The sequence below is a fragment of the Plodia interpunctella genome, chromosome 5 (genome assembly GCF_027563975.2).
Source record: "Plodia interpunctella isolate USDA-ARS_2022_Savannah chromosome 5, ilPloInte3.2, whole genome shotgun sequence".
NCBI lineage: Eukaryota > Metazoa > Arthropoda > Insecta > Lepidoptera > Pyralidae > Plodia > Plodia interpunctella.
The window spans coordinates 6,155,957-6,169,032 of record NC_071298.1 but is presented as its reverse complement, the minus strand read 5'-3'; the positions used below and the strand labels follow the sequence as shown (position 1 = coordinate 6,169,032).

The 13,076-nt window shown below is 34.4% G+C and overlaps 1 protein-coding gene across 1 annotated transcript; it reads left to right on the top strand.

The window, feature by feature from the left end:
• The first annotated feature begins 512 nt into the window (after positions 1-512).
• LOC128670043 (serine protease inhibitor 88Ea-like) lies at positions 513-9,516 on the top strand. The gene is made up of 8 exons (XM_053745398.2): positions 513-669; positions 5,061-5,358; positions 5,893-6,060; positions 6,551-6,812; positions 7,115-7,213; positions 7,612-7,742; positions 8,019-8,145; positions 8,556-9,516. The coding sequence occupies exons 2-8, from the start codon at positions 5,068-5,070 to the stop codon at positions 8,714-8,716; spliced, it is 1,239 nt and encodes a 412-aa protein (XP_053601373.1). The 5' UTR covers positions 513-669; positions 5,061-5,067; the 3' UTR covers positions 8,717-9,516.
• Positions 9,517-13,076: the final 3,560 nt, after the last annotated feature.

The following is a 13,076-nucleotide window of genomic DNA, read 5'->3' as shown; positions in this document are numbered from 1 at the left end:
CTTCCTCAGGAATCACACATTAGTCCGGTAGTGTTTAAGTTTATTGCGTTCATACAGATAGACGCAAAGTCCCTTTTTTATGTAAGAACAGAAAAAAATATCATATGGACATCATATGGACCGACATACGCCTATATTCAAGTCAGGCAAGGACGCAGAGACGAACTAACGTAAGGAATTTCTGCCTAAGTTTCTAAACTACCAAGATCATTAATTTTATCGATAAAAATAGCATCGTCTATTACAGAAAGGTTAATCATAAGGTACTTGTCTAAATTAATTTAATACGGACAGTTATGTGACCAACACTGCGCATAACGGTCATCGTTGCTATTATTAATTACTGAAGATATTATCTCAGTAACACGCTTTTGTGTTGTGTGGGTGAATAAATAAAAGGTGTGATCCTTTTTGGATTTACCTGCAGGCCCGTTGCTGTTGACGTCCATGCGCTGCGCACACGCATACCAGTTTGCTACTTACATAAAAGAGGATGCCGTGCTTCTCTCGCCGAGTTAGTCTGACTTCGGAGTTCGATACGACGCAACGTTACCTTTCGCTTTTGCTAGCCTTTTTTTACGTATTTTAAATATTGTTTTATATTAAGTGGATCCTGATAATCGAAAACATCTATTTTCGACCGTGTTATTAAAAAACGCTGCGTTACTGGTGAGTTTTTTGTATGATTCCCTCATGCATTGTTTATTTTGTTAAAACATGTACTTTTACCAGTTTTTCTCTCATAGATATACAAATAAGTCTATAATAGCTCGCTTTTAGATATTATAAGTAGATAACTGGTGCAACTGCAGTGTGTTAATGTGCTAAGTATAAGTAGGTACCTATGTAGTAATGATGATATAGATTGATAAAAATGTACTTATATTACACGATCTATTGAGGCCATAAGCTGTGATCCGGCTGTGGACTGACTACAAAAGAGCTCTCTAATATAATTTGGTCCGTTATGTCATTAGATTTCATAACATACAGTTAATTATGTAGCCGAGTGCCGTGTATGCATTGAATTGACTTGCATTGATCAACTGACTAACACAACAACAACAAATCGTCGTCGATGACCGGTCTCCAGCTACACGCTTTCTAATTTAGTATGACGAATTTTCGCAACACAAATGGAACATAAACACACATGTTAAACCATTGATTTATACGTGACATGTGAAAAAATACATTTTGTAGCACAGTTGCTTATTATATGTTTGCTATAACTATCACAGCAAAAAATCAGCGGGTTAGTATGTTCATTTTTTTACTAAGAAAATAATCTCAATGATTAAATGGTCTGGGTCAATATTGAGATCTGTCGGTGAATAAGCAACACTGGTATTGTAGAGGTAAATCATAATAGTTTATAACAACTGTTTACGTACTAGACAGGCTGTATTAGTTAACATTGAATTAAATGTCTATTAACCGTAGCCAGGTGAGAAACATCACCAAAAAAGTGTTAACATTGTTGTTACTAGAAACTCAAGTGTGAGAAAAAGTATGTACCTACACATAGAAATTTTGTATTGTCATATTTGTCACACGCAATGCAGCTTAGTTGATACAGAACGTCAAAATAACACTGGTTATTGATATAAGTAGGTACCTACGTATACACAGTAGCATACACAACCATAATTTAAATAAATGCGAGCTGATATGATGAAAAGTCGGTTGCTATTATGAATAAGAAACTTTATATATACATATATATATATATAAATAATCGTACTTAATATAAATTAAACAATAATAGTACATAAGTATTTTTAAATAACTACTTAAGCGTGCAGATGTTTGAAATGGATGAAGTTCATTTATATTCTGACAACGTGAAGTTCCACCGAGGAGGGTATTACGCAAACGTTTCATGTTTTCATTTCTTCTGGTGTGTCTGTGCTGCAGTGTAGTGTACTTTACAGGAACGGAATAAAGGTTACAATTACATAAATTCGGCTTCAGTATTGTTTTCCCACAAAATGTGTGTGACCTCGGTTCGATTCTTCGAAGAAATGAAATACTTGCCCACCTTGAGGCAAAACAAAATTAAATTTAATCCCGTTACTTCGTTACCGTCTTAGAATTTTTTAATTATATGGATTGTGTCAAAAAATCTTTGCATTTTTTACTTGAGTTTTCTCTACATCACTTAGGTATTAAACAATTACATGGGATCAATAATAAATTATTTTCAACTTCTTAAAAAATATGTAATAGTCGCGGCTACGTCCACTTTAGTTTCCCAGGGGAACAGTATTTTTGGAATGACCCATGTTCATATCTGTATAATCTTAACAATATGTATGGAAAATTGAGGAGATAAAACGTGGAGAGTTAACAAAAAAATTAGTTTCGCATATAGTATAAACGAATACTGGAAAGATCTGAAGGTATATATGAATATAAAAGATTGTTGTAAATTGATTACTTGCTTATTTTTAAAATCAGACCAGATCATCACAATGACAACATACGCACGCCATCCGGTTGAGGTCGTCGGGTGAGATGAGAGCCAATTCATTGAATGCCTCTGGAAATCCCAAATGCAATACAATACAGTGCCACACTGTGCCAACTCTAGTCTGCTAGCATTAGCATTCATTAGTAAAAACATTGAATGATTATATTAGGTATACTCGATGTATTGATATTGACATAAATTTTATTGGGTTTTACGTATGACAAGGGTTGGGTACCTATTACGGTCATAAAATAAAACTTAAAAATATGTTTATAATTAATATTTATTTAATTAAGTACTAGTTTTGTCCGCAGCTTTATCCGCGGTAGACTGTGTGTAAACTCGAAGCAGTACATACATAATATCTATCTTAAAATTCATTAAAATCAGCCCAGCAGTTGTTTAGACTTGAAAGCGTGATAAACAGACATAGAGCGACAGACTTTCGTATTCCTATTACATAGTATTCAAAATTAGGCCTTGGTATATGATTTAGAAATAACGCTGTTAGTTTATCTTAATAATAATTAAATTTAAAACTTGCTAAGAGATCAAAGGATTCTGTTTCTGCGTTGGGTGAACTGATTCATACGACACAGTTACGAACAGGCTGTTGTGTAATGATGAAACTGCGATGACGTGTGTTGACTTTCGCCGGTCAAAGCCTCTGTTTCGGAGGGAAATCCGTGTGGTATATGATCCTCTAGTCTACTAGTATGGAGTGGGAGATATTCCCTTTGACGAAGTGGGCTTTTTTATTATATTATATTTATTCATGGCAACAGCCAGTCATGTACCGGAGTAATAAAATATAAGTAATGAATTACATTAAATAGACCAAATATATATATATATATATATATATATATATATATATATATCAATATATATATAAATATTTTAACAATATTTGAATATTTCACATGAAAATTAAACCACAGTTAGCAATGTTAAGTCTAATCTCTACTTATTCAGTTACGTGCATTTTTAGTACTTACCTAAGTATGTATTTTATTTAAATAACATTGTTATTGTGAGCATTGTTTAAATTGTCGATAAAAATTTACACTGTTCACCAAAATTCATTAGATAAAATTATTATTGATAAGTAGAAATATAAAATAGGTAAAAGTGTTTGTTGACACATATTCGGGAAATATAAAAAGAAGACACACCTCTATTTATTGCCCGTTTTCCTCCGGGGTTTACTGGAATAATGAGAACCGTTGACGTCAGGAGTTACATTGAAGTCGCACAATCAATTGGGGGTTTCCAAGATGTCAGATGTTGAATCAGGGTCACGAAGCGATATCTCGAGTCGAGACGGTAATTTTATATGACAAACGAATTTACATACGGTTCTTTAATTAATTTTAATTATTAGTGACATATTTGCTAGTACTGTTAAAGCGACCTGCGTCTTATCTATTCCATATTATAATTCAATTTTCAAGATGTTTTTCAGTATCCAAAACTATGTCAGGAAGTTTATTTTAGTCTGAAATTATCTACTGGGCCAGACTCAATTTTGATAACAATCTTTCTTAAATGACCATGCTTTCAAATCCAAAAATCCTGCCAAGGTAATGGGAGGTTTAAGTCGGGAGCGATCGGGGTAACGATATAGTTATCTAGTTACTAGCCCGTGACTGGGTCTACTCGCCTGAGCTTTTTGGTCTGATTTTTTTTCGCTCTGTCGAGGTCAGCAAAGTCCAGTTAGTTATTCACGACTGGGCACTCAGTCTACTGGAGATAATCATGAGTGATCGTTGTTTGTAGCCTACTTGTTTGATTCAGAGTGGTTTTATTGTTGATCGAAATCTAAATATGTACCTACAAATGCGTGACTTGCAAATCGGATAAAAAAAATATTTCAACCAATCGGAAAATCGTTACAAATGCTAAAAATTACATTTTTATAGGCGATATGTAATTATACATACTTAACTCTCTGCAATATTCTGCAGAGAGTTAAGTATGTAAAATTACATTTGTTATAAAATGTCGCACAAAAAGGTCACGCATCCAATTTTACTAATTCGACCGGTCGTTTGTTTTCAAATTAGGTCACTCGGTCACACCATGGTCATATCCACAATAGGTGGTTAATCTAAGAACCATACCGACTTTCGTGAATCAGCGACTGGTTTTTGAGGCCAGTGCCAGCTTTCAGACAGTGAAAGCGTCGGTGAAAATGATGACTACCTAATATTATCTCGCAAAATCTCGATTCTACTCAGCTCGTTAAACCAAATGTTCATAGTTAGGTTAGGCGTTCTCCTTCGCAATTTCCAGGATTCATTTAAACATTTACTTCGTTATAGGAGCCTATTTAGATATTTGTCAAAAAAAAAACCTAGGCAGACTGAATATTTTTGTGTATGGGTATTTTGAAGGTTCTACATTTTATTTGATATTTTACTAAATCTACTATATACTTAGCAAATAAGTAATTTTAATAAATAAATGATTTCCGCTAAAATCCCGGTATTTCCATTCAATGACGTCCTTGTTGTGAATTGTCCGTTAATGTTGCAATTTCAATGCGTGCAAGGTTGTATACATAATTTTGTTTGTAATGTTACAGATACAATATGCTGAAGTTAGCAGCTGCGGTTCTGATAATTGCAACGACAGTACACTGTCAATGTTTTTACAAAGATGATTCTTCAAAGAAGTTGGATCCCGATGCCAAGACTATGCTGTACCGTGGCCAGCTCGAGTTCACTCTAAACCTTTTCAATGCAATTAATAAAGCAGTTCCCAATGACAACATCTTCTTCTCGCCCTTCTCTGTATATCACTCTTTACTATTAGCATATTTTGCTACTGGAGGAAATACAGAACAAGCACTTAAGAAGTCATTGCAGATTGATGACAAATTGGTAAGTTTTCTTCATACGTAAATCTTTATTGAGCGCGGTATAATTTGCGGTATTGACAAATACAAGATACCTGTTGGAATAAGGACCATATTGTTTTTTATGAAGAATCGATGCTTTCTTATAACAATTGAAATTGCAATCTTCAGACAATATACTTAGTTAGTTTTAGAATTGATAAATATTATTTATCTTAGAATTTGACGTAAAATAGTATCTGTGAAGGCATAATTTCTAAATAAGTGCTTTGCCTTAGTCTGAATCCCGGTAAAATAGGGTTTTATTTATAGCAATGCATATAGCCTTCAATTACTACTAATAATAATCGAAAGCATGTTATGTATGCAAAAAACAAGTTAAGCTAAAAATGCGAAAATTATTTATTTATAATTTAAGGCGCCAAACTTGTAAATATTCTGAAAAAGTATCTATAATCTAAAGAAAATTTTGCATGCTAGCGAAACGGCAGATACAATTTGAAACAAGTAAGAGGTAAATAGCACTGGCACTAATAAAATTCTTATTATTTAATTTCAGGATAAAATCAACTTGATGACAGCGTACAAGGTGGACAAGAGGTCGCGGCTGGTGAACAATAACAGCGACAGCTACGAGTTCTCGAGCGCCAACAAGCTGTTCGTGGACGACGCGCTGCCCGTGCGCCAGTGTCTGCTCGACAGCCTCGCCGAGGAGCTGCAGACGCTGGTACGGACTTTTTTTTAATACCAAGCAGGCTAACTGACATGCACCCATCTAATGGTAAGTGGTCACCACAGCCCATAAACGCCTGTAACGCCAGGGGCGTCTCACACGATAACCCGTTTGTTGATAATAACATTCAATAAATTTAATGTACCTAAATTATATAGAACATGTAAGAAACTGGACCAAGTTATTCTGGGACAACACGCTGTAAACCGGCTCGACGACCTAAAGCCTCGTGACGTCACACGAGTTCACCTACTTTACGTCTTCTGGGAATTCTTTATACAGACGTTATGTTTTATTTAGGTCTTTCCCGTTATTCATTTTCTATATTATTTTATTTTTCTTAGATCAATCAGTATTTTATTACAGATATTTATAAACATCGCCATCCCTCTTCCTGTTTCTCTGAACAATCATTTTAACTAGACATTATTGTACCTGAACCTAAATAAAAGCTCGTATTAATATTTGTGTTTCATTTTCACAGAACTTCCATGAAAACCCTGAAGAATCTCGCCAATACATCAACGACTGGGTGGCTCGCGTCACGAAGAACAACATCAAGAACCTGTTGCCTGACGACGCAGTCTCGGAAGCCACCAAACTCGTGTTAGCCAACGCCGCTTACTTCAAGGGAGTCTGGGCATCCAAGTTCCCCGCAGAAAGGACCAGAAAAGAGGCCTTCTTTGTTTCTGAGACGCGCCAGACATTGGTACCTTTCATGAAACAGAAGGGCACTTTCCACTATTGTACGTTGACATATTTTAAAATAATAAACAAAGCAACTATAGAGCCAAGTAAAGTTTACCTCACATGTCGTGATGGTTTTGACTTTTTAAATAGTTTTTGAGTAAACAGAATGCGAGTTTTGTCGTTTTGTAAACCGTCGCTCGCGCAAAATCGAGACACGATAGATAAACAACTGTTTGACCGGCGCATTTGCACCGGTTCGTAAGGTAGACGCAAAATGCATTATTATCTTTCTTTTATCTTTTAGTACATCGTATCTTTAATCAAGTTTATAATTGTAAGTATTACATTTACTTTTTAGCGGTAAATGATGAGCTCGGCGCACAAATATTGGAGCTTCCGTACAAGGGCAATGACATCAGTATGTACATTTTGCTGCCTCCTTACTCCATGAAGGAAGGTGAGTACATTCTTATAGTTACCTTCATTTTAGCAACTCGTGAAATTTCTAGACTTTAGAACAATAATGTAAAATGTGGAAGTTTGAAATATTTTTATGTAGTCGACAAATAAATACATTTTCTCATGTAAAATATTAGATGTCTTTAGACTACTTTAATGAGGTATTATTTGACACCAGTGTTAGGAATAACATACTAGAAAATAAAAAAAATACAATGTTGACTAGGTCTGATATGATGGGCACAGCCAGTACCTTGCATGACAGTAATGACGAATAAACCTAGTCTATTAATGTTATGTAAATTCAAATTCAAAAACTAATCTTATTTTGCAATGTAAAAGATACATTTATTTAGGTAACTTTATATTGAACTGTCGAAAATGATGTAATTCCAGGAGTGACGAACATCATCGCCAACCTGACGCCTGAGCGGCTGTCGGCGGTGGTGGAGGAGGGCTACATGGGCCGCGAGGTCATCGTGGAGATCCCCAAGTTCACCATCGAGAGGAGACTGCCGCTCAGAGAGGTAATCACGATTTGTTATCCTTACATATTATAAAACAATATCCTTTGCCGCGTCTGTCTGTCAACTCGCAATTAACTCAAAAGCTACTGCACGGATTTTCATACGGTTTTCACTAATAGATAGTGTAATTCCTGAGAAAGGATTAAGTTTATAATTTATTATGTTTGTCCGAGCATTGCTGCGACGGGCCGCTTGTTGTTCTTAAGAACAGGTTATAACAGATAATTGTATAATTATAATTTTATAAACTACCTATATTCAATCGATTATTTTCAGGTATTGGAGACCCTCGGAGTGGGCGACCTGTTCAATGCCACAGCCGACTTCAGCACTCTCACTGAATCTCAGGGCGTGCTGTTTGATGACGCGGTGCATCAAGCCAAAATACAATTGGACGAAGAAGGTAAATGAGTTTATTTTGTAATAGACCGACTTGACCATAAAATAATGAAATAATAAATATATTTTTTTTGAGTGTATTATTGATAAAATTGGTGTCAGATTTTATTCAGTTCGCCTAAGGGCATGACTTTTTCGACTAATAACCAACGTATAGTGGCAAGTAGTCGCATACACACTGGTGAAATAAAACTGTTAACCAGTGTTAGGTTTCTTCTATAAAAACTACTATATATTAGCCCGATTGGTATAAATTCATGTGTGTAGTTATTGTGAGAAAGTAGTGTCAGAAATAAGTTCCAAAAGAAACCTGTAATACAGATTCACCACGGACTTCACTCAACATCTCAAATTACAAGGAATACTTGGTTGTTAAGTTGACTACAATTGTATAATAATAATTGTATCGTGCAGGCACGGTGGCGGCGGCCGCCACGGCCATCTTCGGGTTCCGGTCGTCGCGGCCGCTGGAGCCGAGCCGCTTTGTGGCTAACTTCCCCTTCGTTTACCTCGTCTACCAGCGCCCCACCGCCTCCGTGCTCTTCATGGGCGTCTACAGGGACCCCAAGAAGTAAACGTGTGTTTCATCTCCCTCTCTTTCTCATCTGAGTGGAGCCCAGGTTCCGCCTTCCTACGTTTCGTCTCCACGCACGGTCGGCATCATTAAAAGGGAAAATGCGAAGAAATGGAAGGGAAAATGGAAAATGCGAGGCTTATTATAGAAATGCTATTATTCCAAACCCTGGCTTAGGGGATTTGCAAACAATAGTAGTTTAGGTACACCATACATTTCCTTAGATTATTCTTAAGGCCTGTTTCACCGTTAAAGCTGATAAAGTATCTGATAGTCTATAAATATCATATATAATAGAAAGTGCTAAAAATTGTGGTTCACAAGTATTGGAAACTGGCTTAGGTTAGTTTATCTGTTAGATTACAAATTTGTATATTTTCAGAAAGTGGTGAAAAAGGCCGTTAGGCTGTTTGTCTACAAATAAAATCTACAATTTCGGGACTGTTTTTAAATATGGTAAACCATATTTACTGTGAAGCATAGGTAATATATATCTATCGACATTCTTTTATCCCGGACCATTTTCCCAATCTCAAAGGTTGTGAAAATTTTGGTTGAACGTTCACAGAAGCTCGACAAGACACAAAAGAGTGTTAATTAATAAATCGTCACAGTACATCATTAACTGACTGGTGTGCGTCCGCGAACATGTAAAGTGAAGTAAAGGAAATATTATAGATACTGTATGGCGGCAACCCACCGTTGTTATACTAATACATGGATATAATAACTAATAACGTATTTTTAAAAAGGATTGTAAACATCGGAAAGCGAAAATAACGAATTATAAAACTTAGAAAACAGATTTGTATGTACATTATGCAAAGTAACCTATGTTGTATGATTTTTTATTTAAAATATTTATAATAATAATTTAGTTTTACATTTATTTTTAACGTTTAGGTAGGAGTTATTTATTTTACTTTTTTATTGGTTATACTTTTTTTTACAAGAGATAAGTATTAACTAAGTATTCATCTATAAGGTACCACGTATTGCGGTCATATCAAAGATCACTGCCCAATTATCAAATCTATCCTTTTATGTGTGATCAGTGGGCACTGATACCGAATTTTACTATAAATATACTGAAATATTATATCTTGTGAATAAACAACTAAAACAATGTTCAAATGTATTTATTTCTCACCTCTCACTTACGACTACCTTTATAATAATTAGCATCCCGTCCTGGCCTCGCTCGGGTAAAACCATAAGAAAGTCTTATGTCTAAGGTTTCATTTGTCTCTGAGCCAAATTTCATCAAAATTAGTTTTAAAGTTCATTCATTACAAACAATAATACAAATCTTTTATCTTCATAATTTCAGTATGAATTATAAAATTATCACATTTGCCAAGTATGGACACCGTCATCAAAACGTAAATATATAAATATTTATGTATATTAGTCACTTTCAAAAATGAATCCTAAGTTAGCAACATCAAACTCGGTATTGTTGGTGTAAAACTAGTGGGGATAATACGATTAATATTATTAGATATAGACTTTACTTACCTACATTTATAACGACCGATAAATTGTTATCAGTAGCACAGATTTTACCTATATAAATAATACTAATTGCCGTTCACTGAGTTTTGTACATATTAATAATATTTACAAGATATGTGGAGGCGTATATGTATATTATGAGGTCATATAATTTAATTATGACCGACATGTTACATATCCGTCATCTAACTTATAAACGTTAGAAGCCCATGTAATCTAAAACAGATCCTCCCGGTTTGTCTCTATACTTTTGTAAAAAAGGAATCTTTAGAGTATTGAATTGCCTTTATTTTTATGACATAAATAAATATGGTCACATAAGGACATGGATAACGGAAGTTAAAGGAAACGCAAAAAAGCAACTAGATACTGATAACATATTTAATTAGTACATAACTAACAAAGCTATTCCATGTTTTTAAATATACATTTTATATTCATTTTCTGAATTAACATATGAAGATTTTTGAAATCTTAGGGCTGCTCCAAAAACTATTGCCGTTTCTAAATTATTTTTTTTTAATTCTTCGGAGAGATGGAATAAAAACTGGCACATATACCAGTATATTTGAATTTTTCTGACTGCATGTCCTACTTCGCTGACAAAGTAGTACGTACGTATGTAGTTTAGGTACATTTGGTAAAAATGTATGTTTTCAAAAATATATTTAATAATGAAATAAACAAACTCATCAACATCTCTTGTATGTACAACCTCTCATTACCCTATAGCATCTAGGGTTACCAGGAATTCTATAGAATTACGGCCCATTGATGACACAACCGCAACGTGACTGTACCGTTCAATTGAAATCGACGTTTACCTGATTTTCACCCGTAATCTGCAATTTCCTGTCCGCTAATGATCTTCGAATACTTCGTTTTATGTTATTATTATTATTATTTCCTGAGGTTACTGGAGATTTGACATACTATCAAGATACGTGAGTAAAGTTTTTAAAGATATATGAAAATATTCTTAAAATATCTTTATGTATGTAACAAATATTAATAATATGGACAATTCCAACTGATTGAGTTAGCCCCAAAGGAAGTTCGAGACTTGTGTGTAGCAGTCCGGCATGGTGTCCAGGCTCGATCATACATAAGCTTTTTGTCTTTGTTGATCAATGATTAGAGCTCGTTAAAAACATCATTTTAATGTCAATTTACGTATAGGTAAATTAGAAGAATAATCAAATCTGCGCGTTCCACTTTGGCATGTGGTTGGATTAATCTTACACCTAAGTATGTTGATGTAGCGCGTCATCTATCATTTACTTGTGATGATGTTTGAGGTTTTGCACGCAATATTTGTACTGATTTTCATAGATTGCGTTTTGGATGTGTTGTGCTCGTTTCTGGGTGTGTATGCATCGGACCTACTCGTACGATACAAGTTAAGTGCTCAGTTTTGGTCGTTGAGTGTTGTCTATTTACCTATTTTTATGAAATTTTTAGCTAAGAAGTGCTTTGCCTTGCCATCCAAAAGGTTTTAATTCTATGAACGTTTTATTTCCAACATGATTTGAGAGAACTACTAGACAGATCTATTTTTTATTTGGTAGATAAATATCGTATTAGTAGAGTTATTTTACGTAAAGTAAATTCTACCGTGGTGAGTGAGAAATAAAAAGATCACAGTCTTAAATAACAACGGTTTCCGCAAGACTGCATTGTAAAACTATGTTTAATGCCATGCCATACTAATCTATTGATACATGAGACAGACATAACAAACAGACGATAATAAAGTTTTATATATAGTATCATATACAACGAAATCTCTTGTCGTAGATATTTAATTAATGTAATTTGAAGAATACCTTCCGTATAATGTTGTTTTTTTTTATTTTTATTAGTATTTGTAAATACACCAGTCAAATCTCCTAAATACTTTAACTTGAATAGTATATTTCTTTAGAAACATATGTATAATGTACTAAAAGATGGTATGTAATTAGTTATGTATTGTATTTTGAATTATCACTTTTTTGTTGTCCAACGTAATTCATCCTCATTTTTTAATAATTCCAGATATTTCGACATGGTAATAATATTGTATTTGATATACATCAGTCATTTTTATTTAATTATCTGTTTGACTTTAGGGTTAAAATGAATGCAGCGCCATGACCGCGGTAATGAACTAATGACTTTAATGTAATTACTATCAATCATATCTGTCGTGAACAGATCGCCCACTTTCTAAATCTGCGTTTATCGGATGCTAAATAAAATATTTCATGATCTATGTTGCAGGTACGAACTTTACTAAAGTGATAACTGGAAAATCGCCTCTAATTTATGATGATTGACGGCCCATCAGCGGAGAAAGTTGGAGTGCTTCACAATATTCACATGTCTGTTTACATTAACCATATTACGAGTGTACGTTAGTTTTCATTTGATAGGTAAGTACGTAACAAGTAATGCTGATTTATTTCTCAGACTCGCTTTATGTCTTATTTTTATTGGCTTTCGCGAGTACGAGTACATTATACTTACATCTTCTAAAGTTTCCTCATTCGTCGTTGCATTAATTGGTATGATTTATTAATACTTACAAGAGGTTCTTGATAAGTGCTTGGTAAAATATGTTTTTCAAGAGTGCGTTTGATATAAGTTCTCGGTACTTTGTGTAATACTAAGTATGTATATATAGGCATATTATGTTTTGCAAAAAGATGATGACGATGATAATATGTCTACCATCAGCTGAAAATCAGCGCTGTGGCTTCCAGTCATGACACAAAGCAGAGCTGGGCTCAGCTTCGTGTCAAGACTGGCATAGCTGGCTTTTCAGCATAGACCCCTAGTTTGTACATGTATAAGAAATGTAAAAC

Coding starts and splice junctions, on each gene's coding strand:
- LOC128670043 (XM_053745398.2), top strand. CDS start 5,068: ATGCTGAAGTTAGCAGCTGCGGTTCTGATAATTGCAACGACAGTACAC. Junction 6,813..7,114: donor GAAGGGCACTTTCCACTATT/GTACGTTGACAT, acceptor TTTACTTTTTAG/CGGTAAATGATGAGCTCGGC. Junction 7,214..7,611: donor TCCTTACTCCATGAAGGAAG/GTGAGTACATTC, acceptor ATGTAATTCCAG/GAGTGACGAACATCATCGCC.